A 24,575-nucleotide genomic window follows, 5' to 3' on the forward strand; every position below is an offset into this window, starting at 1 on the left:
AGCTGACAGTAAAAAACAATCAACAAGAGCTAGTCTCACAGAGTCACTTTCATTGCTGCAGAACATTTTGTTCGGACTGGAAATAGCACCATCTTGGAAAATAGAAAGGAATGTGTTGGTGCTGACATGATATTTCAGGGAGTAGAGGAAAATATGAAATGCAATCCTGGAGGTCTAGTTATAGTAAACCATCGCAGACTTTGATGGCTATTTTCAACACCAGCAAACTGCACAGAAGCCTACTGAAGCAGGACTTTACAAATCTGATGAGCTGATTCTTTTTTCTGTTATTTCTACTAGTGCTTTTGTTGCTATTGTTAGCAGTTATTCTGGCCTTACAATCAGGTCAATCCCCCTAAATCTGAAAAGCTCTCTTGCTTGTGGAGGACACGTGTGTGTCAGCAGCAGCCTCTTTTGTATCCTCCACTACGGTAGCAGTAATATCATGCCGGCAAAAGTACAATTTTCAGGATCACAGAGGAAGAGGAGGTGGCAGGGGCGAGCAAGGAGGTGTGATGATGAACCCATCACAGTGTCCTCTGCACTTGCTGCTGCATGTCCAAGTTCTGCTGTGCTGTAATTGGCCTTATTCCCGTTTCAATCCCGCCTGTCATCATCCGCTGTTAAGGCACATTTTCAGCCCTCGTCTTTCTCTCAGTCTGAAGAGGACGCTGCATGAAGAGCATTTCTGAACAGAGTTGTGCCACTCAACCCAGTTCCAAATTGTCATGCTGAGGTGGTTTAACAGAGAGGTAAAGACAGTCCCAGGAGGACATCAGTATGTGACTGCTGTCTGCTTTCAGACTGAGAAAACTAACATGCTTTGCCCTGTGCTGATCAAACCTCTCTGAGAATACACTGAGGCTGAATTCCCTGTTTCAGTTGCCAGTTTATTACATGTCTCGCACCTTATGTTTTTGCACACTGTATATGTGGCTATATTTAAACCTTTCGAGACATGGCATCCAGTATGTTACCATAGTTTTTCCAGTTTGTTTCTCCTTCTTATAAGACTTATTTGATCATATAAACCCATTATAACTGTATAGATTTATTGTTGCTATTTATTTTAGAATTTCAAATTTTATTAAGCTCCCTTTTTTCTTTTGTAGCTAACTTATTATACACTGCGGACTAGAGTTGCCGTGGTGACAAAATGTTCCCACCAGCTAAAAAACATGTGACAAGAACTGGTAACACCAGGCTTTTTACCAGAGAAGACGCTCGCTATCTGTAGAGCGTTGTTTCATTTTACCACTAATGCAAACTGAACATTTCTTACTGATGCAGCTTCACATTAAAAGCATTTAATTTGTGAAACACCATGTGACTTTTATTATGAAGGCGGCTAGTCACAGGATATGCAATGTGTTCAGTGAGATTAGCACTTACCGCTATAGCCAGTCCTCTACCATCATCTTGTCGGTCAACTTACTTTCGCTGCATATTACGTGAAATGTGACTCCTGCTTCTTTGCTGGTGGCGCTGCTGCTGCACAGAGCAGACGCCTCTGCTTTATAATTGTAGCGCTCATCGTCCGACTAAGTATTGATTTAAAAAAAAAAAGAAAGCAAAACAACAGTTGGGGCAATGGGCAAGAAATGTAAGCGGTTAATGCCAAGACTCAGCGTAACAGTGGTAACTTCGACAAGCGTGGTGAGCCTATGGTGGACTTTCTGCTAAAAATTCTGTTCAGGGATTGAATTTCTTTTTTAAATAAAGTATTAAAACAATAATTTCATCAGCTCAACAGAATAATGAAGGTCTGCCAAAAACATTAAACATTGAGCCAGTACTCTCTCAGTGACACGTTTAATCACCTTGGGAAAAGATCTGTTCTCAGTGACAGTTATAACTGCCGAACAAATCCAATTATATTAACATCACTTCATTTCCATATAATATCGAAAGGCACATTGTTACTTGAGCTAAATTAGCATCTTCACGCGTCATTCCGGTGACTTATGTATCATGTCTGCAAATCACAGACCTCCTCCACAGGGTTGTAATAATCATGTGGTGTGTATTTCATCATGTGTGATCAACAGGCTCTAATTGAGAGTTAATAATGATATTAAGATGAAGTCAACGACTTAGAGACATGCTACCTATTCCCACATGAGGCTCATTTACCACCATAGATGAAAACTTGAGACAGGAATGTGCATACACATTCGTTTCGTGAAGAATTATGAAGCAGAAACTAATTAAAAATTATGAATCAAAATGAAGATCATCAATGTCTGTTTCTATGGCGACATATCACATATACTTTTAGAAAAACCAAACACAGGATGTCATCTGGTAAGTCGAGCACTTTTCATTACATTTCCAGGTCTACAGGCTTTCCATGCAGTCATCTGTCACTGCAGCAGCTGACTTTACTTTTCCTACAGAAGCTGCAAAAACAAACTACATGATGGACGGCAGTAATACCGTAGCTGAAGGGTTTGTTTGGTTGCAGGAAGAGACGTCTGCACTACCCGACGCATGTGAGGAGGACGGAATCAAACAACTTCTCCCCAATATACAAAAACATTGATCGGGCTTGGGTGAAAACCCACTGGCGTTGCACGTAATCACTTCCTACTTCCTTCCGAGCATACAGTACTTCATCTCTGCCATTTTATATGAGCAACGAAAAAGTGTAAAACATGGAAGAAATTCAAACAGTATTTATACGCTGAAACTGAATAGTCAAACCAAAATATGCCACACGGCGACGCAAAATGAAAAATAAAAGCATGGTGTACTTTCCCATGAAGTGTGGGACAGTGAAATCTGACATTATGTAAAAACATTCCCTATTACAATGGCAGCTACATAGTTTCAAACAACTGTCCTCCCCACTAAGAAGAAATTATGCAGAAAAACACCGCCATGCATCATCTTTTATCTCCATACTGCCACGCCGAGGTCTCATCAGTAATGCTTGTGTAAATTTACATGCTACGCTCTCTAGAACATGACATAAATCCCACTGAATGGAGTTATGATATCCTGGAATCTGGTCTGCTGTGATCTTATGAATTATTCCGAAGGTAAGGACCATTCATCATTTTCATCAGATTACTCACAAGAAAGGAAGTCACATTTACCAGTGAGTGCTTAAGTGTGATTCATTACAAGTGCATTTCTGTGTGTGTGTGCGTGTGTGTGTGAGTGCTCTGTGTAAGGTTTCCTCTTGAGAGGCGTGTATTTATGAGACTCTCCAGAGTCATTCTAATGGATTCATTACCTACTTGACTTACACAGCGGATGTGTGTGTGTGTGTGTGTGTGTGTGTGTGTGTGCGTGCATTCGGATGTGTGTGTGTTTGCTCATGCATGCTTGTGTAAGCACGTGTGTTTCTGCAAATGTGACCGTACTGTGTCTGTGTCTGCTCCCTCTCTCAGTACTGTCACTCTGTTTTTACCGTGTGAGGTGACAATAGAAATGCCTCCTGTTGAGAAAGTGAAGAGTCTAAATTTTTCATGAGCACTTGAGTAGATTATGTGAATTATTGATGTCGATCTTCATTGGGGGTAACAAAAACCCCCATAAAGGCTTCATTCAGCAGTGGTGGTGGACAAAAGGATGACCACAACTTGCCTAACTGGCAACCCGCAGACATCGCTATTCATGACCGCACACTCACAGCAGTAATATGACTCAATTAAGCCCCTTTCAGACATTAACATTGATCAATTAAAGTAATTGCTGTGTGGTTTTTAAACATTGGTCTCTGAAAAGACAGAACTATAACAGATGGAGCAGGGCTGCTCTTATGATATGAAAGATGTGCCCCAACAGTGCCCCTGCAAAATAGTGCTGAGGGATCTTGTTTTCCGTTATAGATTGTCTAATTAGGGCCCTGGGTTGGGATAACTTTTCAGCGTGTAGGTTGCTAGCTAGAAACGGGGATTCTTGAAAAAAATAACGGTGGAGGAGGAGGATGCAGCCTGGAATAGGCACCCAATGGCAGGCTCATACCCACAGCCTAAAAGCCTTTTAGGGGAGGAAATATTCAGACGGACATTGTGGAAATATGACCATGTAACACTCCACTGCGGATAATAGTGAATAGGAAAAATCGCATGCAGATTTTCCGTGTTGCCGCATCACATTTTCACATCACACTGGTGGGAAACAGCCTTAAGTGATAAATAATAAGACTTATTTTGCCACTGATGGAGGGTTTAATCTTGGAGCTTGACTGACTGCGATTAATCTGCAGTGAGAGGATGCTTGCTTTATTACCTCAACTAGAAGTTGTCTAAGCACAATTTTTTGGTGCATGTTTTACACAATCCAATAGTGCCCAAGGTGCTACAGGCTTTAAACTACATAATTTTCACTTTCAAAGTTATTTTCCATTCTACTGATTAGTTGTAGTTGTGTGTTAGTAATTAATTATAAAGTAAGTGGCATCAAAGAAAGTTGAAAATGAATATTGACCTTTAAAATAAGCTTCCCTCTAGCAGTCACAAGAAGGTTTTTGAACCAAAATTGGTTCATTCATAGTTTTTCCTTTACTAAGCGATTAAACCTACACATGGTTTCTGCAGAGTGCACCACGTTATATTTAAGGCTTTTTCAAACCTTTTCATTACTAGATAGAACAGAATTTAATACCTGTTTCTCTTTTCTTCTCATTTAGACGTTTGCTAAAATCAACACTTGCCCATCACGAAGCAAAGAGCTTCCGAGCGACTGTAACAGTTAACATCAGGAACTGCAGACTTGATGCTGCTGATGGAAACGCTACCATCAGACTTTTATTATAGCAGTCAACCAGCAAACACTAAAGGCACTGCTTGCAGTTGGCAAGAGACAATGTTAAGACTTTTGTAAATTCAGTGAGTTCAGTCTTTTAAGGCCTTTTGTAAGAGAAATGAATTCAACTTTTCAAGACCTTTCAAGTTATACCACTAATAGAACCCCTTTGTGCATAAGAAATCTCAATTAGGCCTATGTGTGACATTTATTCCTCTGCAGAGGGAGGTACACAGCGCAAGACTCACATTTAAATGGCAAGTACAGTACAGCCATTTAGTATTGCACTTTCATAAACTCACCAGAGACAAATTTAATAAAAGAAGAGTCAAAGTCAAAGCAGCAGAGCTTGTGTTATCCTGACTTTTAGTTTGCAGGATGGATCAAGGCCCCCAAAACACTGATAGTGCACTTCAGACAATGCAGCCAAAAGTATCTTTTCATTAGAGAGCACCAGTGTATTCAAACGCCACACCCCTTGAATCGCATTGAGCAATGTAGGAAGAGTTAAGGTTACTGTAGTGTTGCATACAAAAACAGTTTTTCTTTCAGAAACAAGATGGCACATCTCAAAGGAGCTCCAGAGAACATTAAGTCAGCCAGTCTGCTTTCAAGAACAGCAAGTGTGTGTTTGTGTGTCATTATTCTCATCCTCATTCTCATGTCAATAGTGTCTTTGGCAGTGTCTTGCACAGACTGAAAGGGTTTTTAAAAGGGCGGTGATGATGTAAGGCTGACTCAACCTCATACCTGTATCTCGGCTTTATGAGCGCAAGGAGACGGAGCTCTTCTGTCGCCGTTATCCTTCGAGACCGGAGTGACAATCTGATGACTTCTCAGAGTTCTAAATAAATTAATCATTCGTAGGAGCTCATCCCGGCGAGACGTTACTCATGCAAACTTTTTGTTTGGAACAATGTGACGCACCAGGCTGGCATTCAGAGATGGCATTTAATTTAATTTGTTTGCTATGCATGAAGAAACAGAATGAAACGAAGAATACGAAGCACATTGCCGACACTGCTCCTCTCCTCACCACCGTGATATGTCTGCCTGTGAAAAATGCTGTTAATGAAACATAAGGGCTCACTGAGACTGGGAAATGGTGTGCGAATCGGTGTGAATAAAAGTTCAGCAAGAAGAGGAGGGTGGCCAGGGAAGAAAACATTTGGAAATGGGGAAAAAATATGAGTGTGGGAAGTCAGCGTCATCTTTAATGCGCATCTTGTTACAGTGTTTACCTGAGTGCGTTGCGTTGGAGCCTCCGCGACCATAGAGGGGAGGGGCCTGAAAGGCATAGACGACATCACTATCAGCAATTACCGTCAGGTCATCATCGTCTGAGAAGGAACGCTGGAAACCCGTGGAGTAGAGCTCTGATAGGATGACCTGGAGAGACAGAGCAAGAGAGGAAATGTGAACTTTTGTGCCTGCAGACGCGCCTCAAGCAATCCTCGCAGAGCTGAACCAGATTTTTTTTTCTTCTATGTGCTACAAAACTAAATTCCCCACCAAGAGAGGACACATCTAATTGAAATTCAACTGAAAAGGAAAAAACAACAACAGTACGAAACACTGGTACCAGAACTGACTCTCTGTGATAACTTGTACATGTAGGTCTCACAGAAATAAAGCAAGAAGGGTACTGAGGAAATAAAACTTCAGACACCACAACCTGGCGACTGAAATACATCAAAACTTGAATATCTGCAAAGGGAATGAAATTAAGGATACATTTCATTTTAGAGTGTCTTAATTTCTATAACTGTCACAGGAGTGTATTTCCTAGTTGAATGTTGGAGTCAAGATCTCCAGAGCCCTGACAATAAAAGAAAGAAAGTGTATTAAATGAGGAGCCGTGCTGATAATTTTGTGCCAGCAAGCATTTAATTTGCAGACTGAGAGGTGTTCCAGTTATTAGTTGTGTTTTATGACCACTGAAAACACTCATTAATGTTTACTGGACGCTCATTAATGTTTACTAACGGTTGCCCCGTTAAATGAATTTAATTATATCACCTTAAAGTATCAGCTTCAAAATCACTTTGGTGGTACAGTGTCTTGTAATAGTGTGAATGGTGTCTCTGTCTCAGCCACTCAGCCCGCCTATCACTTGTTTCTACATTATGTAACTCCAGTGAGAGGGTCGGATCACAGCGTTACATACATGTTTACTTCAACATACAAGTTTTGCTAACATAACATTGTTATGACGTTATGAGTTACATCTGACAAATTGTTACAGACCTGGGATTTGTATTTATGACAATGGTGTTGGAGCTGTAGGGGGCGCCAAATCACACAAAATGCCAATTTCCACATAATGTTGCTTTAAATGGTAAGCGAGCAGTTGTTGTAAACAGACATTGTGATTGGTTCCTCGTGTTTCAGTACATTTGTAAATGCCAAATAAATGTTGCTTTAATTCTTAAATAGCATGAAAGAGAAGAGATGAAAAGGATGTGAGAGAATTAATGACACAGCTGACACAGGAGCTTAACAGCTGCTTAGAAGAGGAAGGCATTTAAAAGATGAATATGGTACGACTAAGAGGTTTAGTATGAAAGCCTTACGCGCACACGCAACCACGTGCACGGACACACACTTTTATCATACTCGAATCAAATATACTTAAAAGAAACTGGATAGGGTCCGATACGTGGCTACAGATAAAAGGAACAAAACAAGCTGCAGCCTCCTGAAGTTATGACAGACTCAGTGTGTGTGTGTGTCTCCCAGCTCTCCCTTTTAGGTGCCCTCAAAACAGAAATTCCTCTCCTCCTATGCTTTTGCCACAGGTAAGGTAGGAATTAAAGCAAAACCAGTAACAGTGACAAAGGTGTGCGTTTTCCCCACAAATGCACCAAAACTAACAGAAGACACTGGGATATGCTAATTGAGCGCAGCGTCTACACCCACACACAGCACGTCCTGAGCGAGAACACCTGCATGGGTGTGCAGGAGATGAGCTTAACAAGAAAATCCCCCCCCCCTGTTAACTGAAATGAATTTCCTCATCAGGAAACCAGAGGAATGGAAATTAATCTTTGGTTGGTTTGCAAAACTGTTCAACAGGGAACTGAAGTTAAACAAGAACGCTAAAAGCTTTCAATTCCAAAATATTTCATGTAACTGCACTAAAAATAAAAGTCATTCATGGTCTTTCTCTTGATTTTTTGAAAAGATGCCTGACTTCATAGATCTTAAAGGGAGGACATGTAATGCATCAACACTGACATAAATCAAAACTTAGTTCGAGGCAGACACAGAGAAGACAGAGAAGATATCACTCATCTCATCTTCTGAACTCAGTCTCTGAAGCTATCAGCTGCTCTCTGATGACAATTTAGCCTCTGAGGACAAAAGCCAGTGTTTCAGGGCTTCCTGTGTAGCCAGCAGGTATTCGGATTGCAGATATCTGGGACAAGACTTCCTCAACTGTGCGCTGGTCGTTGATTACAGTCCAATTATCTCATCTATCTATCTACAATCAAAGTATGAACAGATATTTGCATATAATTGCAGAGAGAGAGAGAAAGAGAGAAATGGAGATAGGCGAGGAAAGCCTGTGTGTGTGTGTGGATAAAGGTGGACAGTTAAAGCAACACTACGTAGGCAAACTTTTAAAACTTTGTTTTATATATCAACAGACAGAGGAACAGTGCACCCATGAACCATAAAAAAAGCATTTCATGGGACATTTGGGTCTTTGCTACTCTACGCAGGTTTAGTAAATGCAGCCGTCTTCATCGTCTGCTGTGCAGCAGGTTAAAGACTGATGAACACACGCCTCTGGAACCTTTTCCTTTACCCTTTCTCTTGCTGCTGACATTTCAGCTAAGTGTGTGCATTCATTCAAGTGTTACCCTGCTTTAATAGAGAATTCTGTTTCTTCTTGTTCTTATCTGTTTCACTTGACCCATATCATCGAGACCACAATATAATGATTACCTCAACTGTGTTGTAAACTTCTAATTCAAGGTTCAAGACTCAAGAGCCATTTGATGTTAAGTCCTTTGTTAGCACTGCTAGACGTAACTACAAGTTTATGATTTAACTTAGCAGTTTCCTACAGTTTTGTATCATTTTATTTGAATATAATAAGTTCAGTATGCTCATAATGTTCTTCTCTGGTGTTTGATGTATTGTTGCCATAATCTTGAATTTCATCAACTGGCCTGCCATGCTTGTTCGAGGGTTTGGAATAATTCTGGATTCTTGTGTACAGAGATATTTTGTAAAAACGAAGGTCATGTGGAGGGCCCTGGAAATGGCTCACCTAAATGGAAGACAGTTATTGTTCTTCTTACGAACTACAGCCATCTTTTTCCTGCTACGACAAGTCAAAACGTCTCTTAGTACATTTCAGTGGATCGTCTTTGGTTTAAACAATTTAAATGCTGTTTCAGTGTTTTTTCCTAACATGACAGGTGTCCAAATTAATTCTACAGGGGTAGCTCTGGTGTCAATCCCTTTGTGTGCACATGTGTGTGTACCTGGTCCGGGGAGATTTTTCCCTCCTCTGCCACCATGGCTCTAAGACAGGACAGGGCTCCAAAGAGAGGTACAGCCAGCCCTACTCGCAGGTACCTCTGCCCCTTCGTACTGAACACCAGCGTCACGCACATCGACCTGTGGAGCAAAGCAGAGGAAGGGGGTGGAGGGTTTAGAAAGTGTGCATGTATGTGTTTGTGTGTGTGTGTTTAAGGGAGGGAGGGGTAGGAAGACAGAGAGAGGAAGGAACATGACATGCTCCAGCAAAGTGCCAAATTGTTTTGCAATTCTGATTTTGCATGTTTACATTATTACAGATTCCAAGCACACCCTGGCATACTGAGCTATTTACATATTTGTGTGCAGACAGACACACACACACACACACACACACACACACACACACACACACACACACACACACACACACACACACACACAACCGAACATCAACCGAAACCAAAAAAAGAGAGAGAATAATGCAACTGCGCAGAAATCAGGGACACCAGAGGCAACAGAAATCATGTTGTCAGTTTGTTGGAGATGTGTATCGAGCCCGGCTGAGTCTTGATGTGTTTCAGCTGCTACACAGCAAAACAAAACATTCAATAAAATGAAACTTTGAAATGCACTGCGGAGCTGTTTAATGGCTAATAAGTTCGGGGACAAGATTTCCTCTGACAATACTGCTGTACAAAATCTAATTTCATGAGCATAAACACATCTGATTCGTCTGTGTCTGACTCAATATCCGAAGTGAATTAACTATTTTCAGATTTCCTTTTTCCCTTGCGTGTGTGCGTGTGAATTTATGCGTGACTGGGCATGACGAGTTGAACCAGTACATTGGTGACGGTCCCGCTGGAAGCTGCTGTGTGCTGGGACGTGCCTGATTCACAGGATTCTGAACACCTCTTGTAAGGGTTGCAGGGATGGAAATGATGGAGGCATAGGAGGGAGATATAATAAATAAAGGATGGGTTCTGTGATTGAGGATGGAGTTTGATGAGAAGATGAGAGAACAGAAAGCAGAGCAAGAGTCAAAGAATTGAGGAAAAGAGAGCAGGGAGAGACAGAGTAAGGTCAAGACTTCTCATCTGGGATGAAGACTGTGTAATCGCTGACACCTCCACTTCCTGTTTCCCATCATGCATTATTCAGGTGAGTAATGTGTGAGCAGTGGGGTGGCTGACAGGGCAGACGGCGGAGGATCTGAGCAGCTGTTTTATTTACGCCGAGACGAGACACCGAGATGTGAAATGAAATGGGATGAGAGGTGTGGGATGGCACTCGAGAGGAACAGGAAATAGAGATGTCATCTTAAAAGCAGGGGTTTTTTCGCCTCCCAGCCCCCCTGCTGATTTGGAGCTTTATAGTCTCTATTAAACAAACAGCAGCCTCTCACATGTTCGCACATGAAGCGCCAGAGTGCACGGTGCTGTTCAGGTCATTCGAAATGATCTTGAAAAATCATGTTAGCGCCAGGATCGTCCAAACTACGATTGCTCCTAATCATGTTTTCTTGTCATCTGTGTTTTTGTCGACTGTAGCTTTGTTGCAATGTTTTCACGACTTGTTTGTTCCAGTTCGTGCTGTGAGCTTGAACTACGTACTACTCAAGAGTCAACAGGTGTTGTATCTAAAAATAACTGACATTGTTGCGTGGAAATGGAAGCTGATCCAAAAAGTCTGTGTGTTTGCGTGATGTGTTCAGGTGCTGGTTGAAACGTCATCATTCATCTTGTCACGAAATGAACGGTACCAAATGTAGAATTTCGGCCTGTTTGAGAAATTGATCGATGTCTGTGACTCGTAGCAAAAAACTGAAACATACAGAACCAGAATGATCCTTTAGCAGGCAGCTGGTTTAGCACAGTGCTAATGTATCACGCAACAATTTCACCTTAATCAGCCGCTGCTTTTCACCCTGAAGCACCTCCTGCTGTCAGTGTATCCGTTTGTCTTTCTGCATATTAAATAGCCTGTATTTGGTTTTTCTCTATTGTATTTTATATAACACTTCTTGGCATTGGTCCATGTGTTTGTTCGCTTCAAGTACACAATTTCACATCTTGTACTGTACATGATTATACAAAAAGACCTGTTCAAATCACTGTATCACTGTACACACAAAGTACAGGAATCATGAACCGTACTTAATACTCTATAAACTTAGGCAGCATGTTTGCTCTTTTGCACTTTTGTACAGAGAGCACCCACACAGAAGGCCTGATAAAGGCTCAGTGAGACCTCCTGATTTCACTCAACGGTCTTGTTTTTGAGAAAAAAAAAAAAAAAAAAAAACTTAAGTATTATGCTGTCTGACTGTGCAAGGTCAGATCAGGAAAAATACATAGTGCCACCCTCCCTTTCCCTCTGCCGCTATCTACAGCACCCAGACCTCGGTGCCACGGTGCCAGCCGGACCCAAACGGCTGCGTCTCTGGGGGCCTCAGACTTTTCAGGCATTCTGCTGGGATACTGCTGCAGCAGGTTGATGCAATGAGGCCACTGTGTGTGTGGGAGCGTGTGTGTGTGTGCTGTCAGTGTGGGTCCAGCAGTGAGTCTGAACCTGAATGAATTTCCCTCTGCGCTGGGCTCAGACAACTGCAGAGAGAGACCACACACTGTCAGAGGGCTCATGCTGTAAAACTGGGTTTGGGGTTATCACGGGAGAAGACATGCAGAGAGGATGCAGAGCAGAGACGCCTGCACGCTCAAAGATAGGAGGACTCATTGAACCTTGAATGAATGTAAACAAAATGTGAAATGATATTTGTTGTTTTTTAAGATGTGTTACTGTGTGCATGACTGGGCAGAGAGAGAGAAGGGTGCCAAAATGAGACAAAACAATGTTGTCTTTACCAAATGTATGCCTCGGTCACCAAAGATACCCCTCATTCAACTGATTTTAAAGGCCCTGAAAACACTCACACAGGTGTTTTTTAGTAACTCTGTCTGATTGGACTTCTGCTGAACTCGGAGGTGCGCTGCAGCTTTGATGGAGATTACTTGGGTCACAGGACTCCACTGTACCAATCAGAAAGGTGTAAGTTGTGCCTCCCAAACAGGTGCAGGTAAGCTAACAGAAAGATGTCAACACATTTTAAGTACTTTCTTTAATTGACAGTCAGCTGTCAGTTAATCATTAATAATATATGAAATATTTTGGATCTTTTTCCATTAGAAAACTGTTGAACCCAAATCAGAGTGGTCTAGGAGTTAGAAGAATGGATCATGTAAACACCAAGTTACTAAAATGATTGACACCATTCAACCACTGGCCCAAGAATACCAGCACATACTCAGGTTCCTAAATGGCTAAATGTAATAATATCGACCTGTATTTTTCATTTTTTTTTTTTTTTACCAGTATTTGATATTTTATTCAATTACATTTGATAAGCAAGTATTTTGTAAATAAATACAGTAAATACTATTCTCTGATTGTAGGTTAATACATTTGTAATTGGTTAAATTATAATGTTGATTGTTCGATTAATGATCAGTGTCTCTGTTGAACTGTGTTGTGCTGGAGGGCGGTTGTTGTTTGTTTGTTAGCTACTGTTGCTCCTTGTTAGCGGAGCTGAGAGGAGCACTGAGACGAGGAACTCAAGAACGTGTAAGTCACATCCTTTAGAAATCCAACCCAAGTCTGATTGCTGATGCCTGAAGTGCACTGGAGTCACAAAATCTGTCTCTGTCATCAAAATTTTTTAAAGAAGTCCTTCTTGCTCTCTTTTTTCATACTGTATGTCAAAGTCGCACAGCGGGACCTTGCTGACATGCAGCTTCTGGTCCGTTTAAAAATGGAAACAACACAGAAAGTGTTTGCTCAGGGACTTCTGATGGCCAACATTTATCACAATGATGTGACCATGGCAAACAGCTATCGGTGTGTAGAGCCTGTTTGTGCAAATGTGTGCCCACACGTGTTTGTGCAGTCATTTTGTCAAATTTCCCTTCGAAGTGTGTGCTTTTACAGTCATCTGTTGGGACCAATGTTCTACTTATTCGTGGAGGTAGATCAATCAGATGGTCATATCCATATCATTGATATCAGATAACCTCATACATCCAGAGTGTCGACTTCCCAGCAGCTAAGAAAGGCTTTTGCTTGACTAAACAGTTTTGCTTATGTGCTGAGGCCTGCAGGAGATTTAAAAAGCAGAGTATGCTTGAATATAAATAACATATAGACTCGCCAGCATGATGACCATAATTGAAACAAAGCTTTGCTAGCAATATACTTTTAATTCTACCACATGCCATGTGTGATGCTCACCTGGTTTGTCGTAGGGGGATAGGCAGGGAGATACATAAAAACGGGTCGAAGGTGTTGCTCTGCTTAAGGCAATGAGGGCACGTCAGAGAAGACCTGGAGAAAGACACAGAGAGAGAGAGAGAGAGAGATAGCAATTTTATTTTTATTTTTTTGCGATATATGACCTCAGCTCACTGCATATGATACTATGAGTTTTGATAGTCTTGAAAGAAATATCATTACATATATTTTCACTACCTGAAACACCCTTTTTCCCCCAATTCCATCCTGCTTCACTCAATTCACATCAGCCCGTTGAAGTCACAAAGCTTTTAAATATCACAAAGACAGCGATCATTGGAGAAGAAAGCACTTTTAACTTCACATGACTTCACACACACTGTTGGACAGATGGACTGAGAGATATCGACTTCCCTACTTGCCAAATGCTCTCCTTTCCCCCTTAAATGAGGAGTAAATGCACAGTCGAAATGTACTCTTCTGGTGTAAAACCTTCATGATGGTGGACAAATGTGAATATTCCATGTGGACAATGGTGAATGCTTAGCAATGAAACAGACCATCTGGACCCGCTCTGCTGTTGAGAAAAGGGCAGCAAAGCAACAGATGCGGGACGCTGTTCTGAATTTTGGCAGTAAGGCAGGTGAGATATTGCACCAACTGAAAAAAAAACAAACTGCATGCTAAAGAACGTGCTGAGCTGGAGAGAAGAGGAACACCACGAAGAAAAAAAAGCAGAGAAGAAAGGTAAAGGATGAAAGCTGTATAGGATACTAAGAGTAGAAATGGTTTGAGGAAGTGGAAACTAAAGTGGAGAGCAAAGGGACAAAGATGAGGAAGACAACAAAGAGCAGGGCTCAGTGGGAGGGCAGATAAAACATGAACAGAAGGTTGGCAGCAGGACAGTCGAGTTAACGGAAACTAGAAAGCAAAGCCGCTGGAGAAGACGACACTGACAGGAACCGTCAAGGCCTTTGAGCTGATGGCAGTGGAGCTGATCAGAGAGGAAGGAACCACATGAGGACAGACAAACTGGGGATCCCAACCTACACTATGGGTTTGTGTGAATCAGATGAGAAGATCAACACCATCCTCATGTCTGTAAGTTAAACAGCTGCACAAGCTGGTTAGCTTAGCTTAGCTTCGACACTAAAAAATACAATGAAATAGATACCTAGCTCTCCTTCCTCAGTGATCATGCTAGCTAACAGGCGCATATAAATCAACAGAAGCTATTTGAGGGTAGCTAAAGGCTAGCTGGGGCTTCATCTAATTGGCAAAATGGGGTGCGTGGCCAGTGTATCCAGAGCTTCATCCGATTGGGCAAATACTCGCAAGCTAATGAGCTAATGTCCTTGTTCATTTCATCTTAGGCAGTGTTCTGCAATGTGTTTATAGCACATATTTCCGTCAGCAATACTTTCCAGGTGCGTTGACCAAAGCCAAGCCAACTTTTCCCCCATTACCAATCTTTATGCTAAGCTAAGCTAATCGACTGCTGATTGTAGCCTCATATGTGATGCATAAACATGAGAGTGGTGTCAGTCTTCTCGTTTAACTCGTAATACCCTTTTTTCATAAAGTTGAGCTATTTCTTTAACATTTAAACATATTATTACAGCTCTTTGTCATGTAACCCGAGTTTCATCAGTTAACATCTGTGTTTTCTGCTCTTAAACATTTCCTTGTCCTCAATATGACTTGTCTTCACTATAAGCACTACCAGGAATCCAAAGGATTGTGTGATGGAAACCAACTGGCGCTGACACAGTGTTGGGATGGATGAGCAAACACAATAGAACTCAGCTCTAACTACAAATCCACAGTAAGTTCCCAGTTGCGCAAGAGTCCTCAAGTAAGTAATGCTTTTGCATCTCAACAAACCGTGACCGTGAACTTGCCTCAAGTAACCTGTTGTCCTTCCTTAAACGTAACTGTAATCAAGTCTTTCTTCATGCAGCGAACGAGTGAACACACCATGTTCAGCTTGTTCTAGCAGCACGTAATCCTCTCACAACGTAGGAACATAATCCCTTCATTCATGTGAGCTCATTTGAGGTAAATGGTCAAGTTGCTGTGTTTCCTGAAGTTTGAGCCAATATAAAAGCACTGATTCCAACCATTTTCATTTTCTATTCAAGCTATTTCTTTGAGGCAACCTGACAAACATAGCCCGTTTGTCTCTATCAGAGGGGAATCTATTATCCTTTATGGGGTGATAAGCTCTAAACAGGCAGGAAGCTGCTGATGTAGCATTTTTCAACTGTGGTCATTCTTTACCAGTCATATTACAGTAGTTTAAATTTGAGAGAAAAAAAAGTGCAGATATAGCTTTTAAGTTGTCGGAAATCATCTTATAATCTTCCTTTTGTGGGGCACCAAAAACTTCTCGGCAGTTTGCTCGATACTTTGATTACATTGATTTTTCTTTTTGCTGTTGTTTTTAATTGATTGTCGAAGGAAAATTATTGCAATGTTTCCGCAAAATGTTTTCTTACTGCCGACAGCTTTGCGTATGTGTTGCCAGCTGGTCCTTTCATCTCCCGGTGTCTCACTCTCATTTCTGCCAGTTGAGCTGTATCCCAGTTTGTGGTGATGCAAACTTGTCAAATGTACAAATATGCTGGAAATAATACAACAGATTTAGAGCTCCACATTTCCTCGCCGTCAGTGTTGTAACCAGTGTGCCGTGGCAGCCAGTCACAGGTCTGCTAATGATGCCAGTTTGTACTGACAGGCATATTCACACACACAGCGTTGTAGACACCCAGATCCCTGCATTTACTTACACTAAAATTCACACCTGTGCGTACAGGAACATCCACACACACCGAGAAACACACAGCATCGCTTAAAAAGTCTGTTGCGAGGCTGACAGCCTTTACAGTCTGCTGGAGAATATGTGTGCATTCAGGTGTCAACCGAAAAGACTGCCATCCTTTAGTTTAGACCCGATACCTGGAGCTGCGTGACATACAACCACAAAGGTGCACATGCACCGCACCGCAGCAGCTGCTCTTATTTATCAGAAAGAAAGTCGAGCTGCTCAGCATCCCTCCGTTCTGCTCGGAGCTAAATAAATAACACTCCACCGGCAGCATCTCGAAACATTATGCAGTATCACGTTGCCTGATTCAAGCATTTTTCATACTGTTATTCTAAATTGGGAAGCTTTGCAGCACAATACAGCGGATGATGTAGGCGACGTGGATGATGAAATGTACGCTGCACGAAATAGGTCACGATGTTGGTATACAAAATGTACCGAACAAAAGTTTTAAGATCAATCAATTACAGTGTCTGTGATGAGCTGTTGTTGCGGGGTTTGCTAGAAATAGAATTTATTTAACAGCCTGCAGAAAAAGATTCGCTTCTCCCTAAAAACATATTTGTATTAGTGTTTTACTCCAGTCAAAAGTCTGTGTGAAAACGCAGACAATGCAAATCTGAGGGAATGGCAAGGAAGCTTGTGAATACAGTTGTTTTTTAATTGTGTATTCCTTTTAGTTAAAACTAACTGTCACTAACTCGTAATCTAACAATGAGATATTGAATAAAATGAGTGTACATGTGTAGCAACAGATGTGCACATTTGTAAACATGTCAGATATGACAGGGTAAAAGACCGATCGAGCAAATGTAAAAAAGCACAAAGATAACGCCATGTAATTTGCGGGGACTACAAACATAAACAAATGATTTATTCGCAGCTTTTGAGTCCAGATATTCACAGCTTAACGACACGCCTTAAGTTTTATTGTCTTCCAAAAGCACGGCTTTGGTCCCACAACAACCAAACTTGAAAGTTCTTGTCAAAGAAACCTGATTGTTTAGTCGCTGCTGTCTTGACCCTATTTAAGGCGCAAACAGTCTCAGCCGACAGTGATGGATGAAGGCCTGGGCTCAGGTGGAGATGCAGCCCGAAAACAAGTGAGCATGGTTTGCTGTTGGTATTTACACTTGGAGAAGACTGAACTATAAAAAATAAGAAGAAACTGAGGTTGCTTTTAGCAAAAACTTCTTTTTACCTACAGTAGAAGCCAGTAAGATTCCTCCAGAGTAACCAACACTCCCCACAATTCAGTCTCTAAAAACACAGGTCAAGAATATCATGACACTTCAATCTAGTTTCGCTTGCTAGTGCCAAATAGCACACCCTCATACCGCTGAGACTTTGTGATCTTATCAGAAGAAACGCGTCTGACAGCCAAGAAAAGCAAAACAGGCTGTAAACAGCAGCACCAGATGCCCTGATGCTTTGGTAAGTCAAAAAATATGTGTGTATTTGTACATTTTTATCCCCCCGGGCCTATTGTGAATGATGAATGGTCAAGTGTTGTGTGCAGAATGCATTTATAGCACCTGGCTAGACTGTTAAGGGCAAAGCATCAGTGCGCATTCATGAGTCAGCCTCAGATGCAAAAGTAAATATTCTGACCACCAGGGTCATGTTTTACAAGGACTGATCAATAATCAGTACTCCAGTACTGGTGCAATGATTCCTGGGCAAATAAAATGCTGAAGTAAAATGTAACCTGCACTCTACTCTATAAATAACAAATCACTTTTGTCGACTGGTAATAGACAACTGTTCAGCCTGCTCACTTGGCTGGGTTTTCCCGCAAAAATGAAGGTGACACTATGGCACACAGGAAGTGCGTCCGCCATCGTTCAACCAAAACTGGAAGGAGCTTTGTTCAACTAGGTCACCATCCCCATGTAACTGCAGAACAACTGGAATAACTTCATTTGGTTTGCCTGTTGCTGAAACATGCAGAAGAATGTCAGAGAGTGAGGAAGTGAGTTGGAAAACTAAGAAAAACTTTAAGACATTAACTTGTCTGTGAATATTTCAGCCTGAATCATGTAGACAGATTTTTTTTTTTTACCAATGAAGACAAAAACTCCCAATATCCCGCTTTCTAATCACTGGACAGACAGCACAAGTGAGCGTGTGCTTGTGCTTTATAGCATACAATCAGTTAAATGATACTTTCTCACAGCAGACATTTTGACCTGAAGTAGTAGGAAAATCACAGGTGTAACTAATACTATTGATGCCTCTGTTCCATTTAGGTGTGCAGTGAACCACTGTGCACAGTACAAGGGCCCTGAGACTGGCACGCTAACGCTTGTTATTAGTTAAACACGCCAAAGCCTGAGAACATAAGCGACTTTCAACAATAGTTAAGAAAAAAATGTGAACCTCTTGCAGCTCTAAGCCTATAGTTAATATCCAGACTGGCATGTAAAGATATTATGTTTGTTTAGTAGACTTATCTGATGTTACGGTAGTCCTCTCTCCAAGTAAGGTTGACTGCTGAGCCAAGGTCTTAAAATACCTAACTTAACCACAACTCCACAGACTGAAAGTGAGAGAGCTAGGAGAGTTCATTTTCTTCTGTTCGCCTGTCAGTCAGTCAGTCAGTCATGTGTCACTGGCTGTGGATTGGAGGGCATTCATCTCTTTCTATAGGAGAGAGCGAGCGGAGACCTCCTGTCAGGGGAAATTAACTCAGCTAAAGGGGCTGTTGAGACTCACACACACACACGCACGCACACACACACACACACACACACACACACACACACACACACACACACACACACACACACACACACACACACGCACGTTAAGTGCCATACAAACCCACACTTTTATACTTTTGTGCTCCCTCTTAGGATTCAGAGACAAAATTGCGATTGCCCGTTATCAGGACGGAGGAAACTCATATTTGAGTTTCCTCCTTCCTGTTTAAAACTAACTGACGAGATAATAATTACTATTGCTAATAAGTAACAGAAGACAGCTGGGCACACATGGCTGCACTTTCAAAGTTGTCAGTAGTAAGCACAGAGGACTGAAAACTGACTCTTGTTTTTGTTCCTTCCACAAAGCAACATTTCTCAAGCAGGTGGATGGACTCAAGGACGTTAACTAATCCAGCTGTGTCTCTCTCACGCACACCCAGGCACATACTCGATCTCTCTCCTCCTTTCTATCACACAGTTTCACTCTCACTCAATTGCTTCATCGGTCCGTTGTGTGGAAAGCTGAGAGAGATGTATAGATGCATGCATGACTGACAGGTTTTGTTGATTCAAAACTCAAATCAGCATTACAGTAAATATATATGAACAGATACAAATAAAAATATATGAATATACATAGGTCGGGTCTCAATTCAGTCTATGGGGACGTGGTGAAGGCTTTATTAACAGATCAGTATTGGCTATCTAAAGCCTGATCCATGTCCAACCGTCTTTTTTGTCTGGTCTGCCAGCTGTTGAAAAGACCCAACTGCACTCAGTTAAAACACTAGAACCGCCTCATGCGGTACAGCATTCAAGGTCATTTTGAGTCTTGAACAACAATTTGCAAGACCTTTTTTGATTTGTTAATGTTTTCCTCTGTGAGCTGTTCCTTCATTTGTGCAGCATATTGCACGAGGGGACAAAAACTTCCAATCAACACAACATCAAAACGTTGTCTTTTTAGGCTCCTGTCTCTGCCCATTGTCAAGTACATTCTGAATGTCAACGGTAATATTCCTGGTAAAATAAAGGTTACATAAAGAAATACATCTTCTTATTTTTCCCATTTGAAGCTACAACATACTCAAGTAACTTACAAGTATGGACGGATGTGATCCAAAGAGAGAACCTCATTAGTTTAACTTTTCTTTTACGTTTTCAAACTTGCAACATTTTAGGCAGCTAAGCTGCTCGTCTATAACCTTGACAGAAGCTACTGCTATGAATGACGAATAACTATCTAGTTCCTGCACATTTTCCAGTCTCCCACTTTCCAATATTCTCTCTCTCTCTCACACACACACACACACACACACACACACACACAAACACTGTATATCTGACATTCAGGGTGAAGCTGCAGGACACAGTGCATTTACGTGAGGTGGAACTCATTCTCCCAACAAGCGACTCCTCCATGGTATCTGCTCCAGCTTTGTGCATGCACACACACACACACAGGACTGGTGGGTCGCCACCTGTGGAAAAGTCCCAGTGTGTTTTAATGAGCCAAGAATCTGGAGGCCTGAATTTTAGGAGTATAAGCATATAAACTTTTGTACAGCATTAGGCCAATCCCAGGGGTTAATGTGATTCAGACAATCCATATTCACCAGGAGACACACACGCACACGGAGTAGGGAGAGGGGAGGCTGTGTGCTGGACAGAGTCAGCGTAATATGGACCAAAGTAAGTGTCGGAAAGCGGTGATAAAGGTGGTAAAAGCAGCATATATATTTGTATTATTTTCCCCAACAGTTGTGAGAAGAAAATCAATAATAGTTCTACAACTAGTGATTTTTTAAAATTATAATAGATTAATTGTTGGATCTATGAGATAAACTTTTGAGAAGCTCTTTTGGGTCAGGAGAAAAATCATATTAATGATGAATTGATATTCTTAATTTTCTTTTGATTGACTAATGGGTAAATCGACTATCGTTGCAGCTCTAAATGTCGATTGTGAGAAAGAAAATCTCCGTATATTTTACAGAGATTTAATTTTAATTACATGGCCCGACTAGACTTTGAGGACCAGAATCAAATGTAGTGCGATGGCGTGTCCTGTATGGTGCATTTATTCATTTTCAGAGGTCATTTAAGGCTCCAAGTGGTAAAGAGGATTCAGATATGTACTTGCTATTTTTTCTTAACTGTAACCTACTGTAAACTGTAAAGACAGAGGTGGCAAATGACTCTGCGCAGATGACTTTTGTTTTTGCGAAACAGAAAGGGAAGGGGATCAAAGAGTCCATTTGATAATGCCTGCACTAACTGGCTAGCACCCACTTCAAAGTCTGGCACTGCGAGGCTCTGGGTGGTAGCAGCGGGAGGGAGAGTGGTACGTGAGGCTGGGCTCCAAGAAAGCTCTGTGGGTGGTGAAAGCGTCAAAATCAAAGTGAGAAGGTCACCGTTTGGCCATATTTTCAGGATCCACTCAGCTCTGGACTCACTCAGCGTGGAATGACCAGACGGGTGCCTCAGAGAGGTCAGCGTGAGCACATCCGAGTCTGGGTGCATCTTCGGGGAAAAGAGGAGCCCCTGCGGACCATCTTTGAAGATGAGAGAAAGTTTGCACTCTTTTTCTGAAGCGCTAAGTCTTCAAAGGATCTGGCATCAAAATATATGACTGGTGGGGAGAACATGTCATTCTGGACAGGTATCCGTTGGCCTTGTTGCATAAGTGGCTTTTAGAAGGTTTTGCTGTTTGGAGCATTAATTGTTTATGGCTCTTGATTCAGGGGGCTGAGAAAAACAACGGGATTTGCGTGCATGCTTACTTTGTTTCAATAGCCCTATAGAACTGGAGATCATAGAAACTGGGGGTTCTATCTGACAACAGTTATTACACAAACTGTCCCACATCCCAAAAGTTTTCACGTTGAATCTGCGTCCAAATAAGAGCCACTGTGATAGGAAAACAGTAACCACCCTCAACTATCTTGTTTGTTCAGACAGAGACAGAGGCTGGGGCTTTCCGCACGTCTTCCAGGCCATTAAAAATAGATGCCACAAACTGAGAGTGACAAACAGAGTAGGGGGGAGGGAGCGAGGCTTTGACAAAGGCTCATTTAAACGTTGCAGCACAACGGAGTGACTGGAGCACCGACTCCCACGTCGGCAGCCCAAACCACAAGACAGCCCTGGCTCTAATCGCAAACATTTATTCAGATCAGACAACTCCACTGAACGCCTCTGAGGACCATCACTGCGAGATAAAAAAAGAATCAGGAAGGAAGAAGAGGGAAGAGAGAGAGATCAGCAGAGTGATGTAGACAGAGAGAGGAGGGAAGGCCGGAGAGAGAGGCACAGATAGATAGACACAGTGAGAGACGAAGACGCAGCCGGAAACAAAGAAACAAAAATAAGACACTGCGGGATGGAGGGCGAATGATTGCTCCCTTGTTGGTCTGCATTTAGAGGCAAAGTGACTCCAGTTCCCCAGTGATTACACCATGTAAAGAGGAAAAGAAGAGGAAAATGGGAGAGAGGAGGAAGACGCAGCAGACTGAAACCAGCTCAGACTTACTAAGATCAACTAATGAGATGAGAATACAAATGCATATGAAGAATATTCACACTGAAGAAGGCCTGATGAAACCCAGACTAGAAAACAAATCCAACACCATGCGGGTATCTTTGTCTATTATTTATTAATAGAGTGAGTCACCAGAGAGAATATTGCCCCAGAGTTAGAAAAATAATCAACACTCTGTGGTTTCAATTAGAGCCCAACATGTTGTAGAGTAACCAATGCTTTATTAAGGTCTGGGGGCAAGAAACTGCTAATAAGTAATACAACACAGTCTCGATTATATTTCAAAGATAGTTCGCAATGAAGACAGCAATGTAGAGTGCAGATCAACGCTGTCACACAGAACGCGAGTAAGGAAATGAAGACCGAGCGAGCTCATTGAGCACTTCATTCATTCATTAAGTTATTGAGTAACTTTAACGAACACCACTTTTCTATGATGTGATCGCTCCAAGCTTTTTTTGTGATGCAGCAAGCTTTCTTAGAGTTTTAGACTAGTTAGTCCCACAGTGGCACACACGTTAGGACCAACGAGCTACATCAGGGATTTATGCTGACGAACTCACTTTTGAAGAATGATACAGCACATATTAAAACTAAAGGTAGTCATTTGAAAGGACAGTGTAGAAATTACACTTGTACTCAATAAATAGAAATTTGCAACATCTCCATTTTAGAGATAGTGGTATACCAATATTACGTTGGTGAAATTTGGCAGTTGCAGCAGCAAATGACAACAAGAAAAAGAGGAACTGAAGAGGAGCAGGGCAGACATCTAAACCACAGTGTTATTGTGTCTATTATTTAAAAACTGGGCCAGCAATACTAGCCCAGCAGCCTGAGATATGAGAGGAATATCAGAGTATGAAGAGGCAGCTATGAAAAAGATACTGTGTGTACAAAACTGAAGGTTTTTATTCCTAAAATGTAAATGTTTGCTCCTTTTCTCTGCTTGAGATTGTTGTAAATTGACTGTCTTTGAATTCTAGATGTCGTCCGGAGAAAACGAGCAATTTAACGCGGTGACCTTGATGCCGAGGTAAATTTGACATTGGTTTCAGACTATTTTCTGACATTTTAAAGCAACTAGAAATTGGCATTTTCTGAGTGCAGCAACACTGTCATAAATACAAATCCCAGGTCTGTGACTGTTACTCAGACATAATGTAGGTGCTAACTCCAAACAAAACTCATTACATCATAACAATGTTATGTGTTAAAAAAAACTTGTAGGAACTCTAATGAGAAAAATCACATCTGCTGCCCTTTATCTCCTTCCACTCTCTTCGTCTCTCTATATTTACACATATCTAACTCAAACCCCTCAGGTGAAATCCCACAGTCCCACATTTTGAGGTTTGCGGTTACATGATAAGCTCGTTAGCTAGGACGTAACAACCGGTAATGACTCATGCATAGACCAGAGAAAACAGCTGTTGTATTAAGCTGTTGGGTCACTGTGTTTTTACATAGTGATTCTGGCTTGAAAAACAAAATAAAGGAACAAATAAATAATGTACAATCCCATCCTCCATTACACATTAATTCACAAGCTATCACATTGTTTAATATTCTTTAAAATGTAACAATCAAATGCCAAGACCATTAAGTTGACTTTGTTGCATTATTTATAACGACGATTATAAAGAATTTTTCAACAGATTTGAAGACTTGACAATATACTGTATGCACTGTAGAATAAAGTGTTGGAGCTTTATGTGGAGCAAACGCTGACACAATTCAGTCACACTCCTATTAAATTCTAGCAGACTGTAGGGACACACTCTCTTCGGTCAACTGGCCACTGATGAGGCTTAAAAAGATTAAAAAACATTTCATGATGACTGAGAATGTGTTGGAAAAGAAAACAAGATTAGTCAGTTTTGTTCCAGAAGAAATGAGATGACCGATAGATGTAACAGTAAATGAGCCTGGAAGTGAAGGTTGTCCACTCTAAAGGCTGACATGCGAG

At 41.5% G+C, this 24,575-nt stretch overlaps 1 protein-coding gene across 1 annotated transcript in view; it reads right to left on the minus strand.

Moving 5' to 3' along the window:
* The window catches only part of usp43a (ubiquitin specific peptidase 43a), a 118,533-nt gene that overhangs the window by 48,234 nt on the left and 45,724 nt on the right, over nucleotides 1-24,575 (minus strand). The window contains exons 4-6 of the mRNA XM_084344349.1: nucleotides 13,534-13,626; nucleotides 9,252-9,387; nucleotides 5,997-6,144 (exon numbers count right to left, since the gene is read on the minus strand). Coding sequence (XP_084200475.1) covers nucleotides 5,997-6,144; nucleotides 9,252-9,387; nucleotides 13,534-13,626 — 377 coding nt within the window. The remainder of the gene's footprint in view (nucleotides 1-5,996; nucleotides 6,145-9,251; nucleotides 9,388-13,533; nucleotides 13,627-24,575) is intronic.

Source organism: Pagrus pagrus (assembly GCF_965226575.1).
Source record: "Pagrus pagrus genome assembly, chromosome: 2".
Taxonomy (NCBI): domain Eukaryota; kingdom Metazoa; phylum Chordata; class Actinopteri; order Spariformes; family Sparidae; genus Pagrus; species Pagrus pagrus.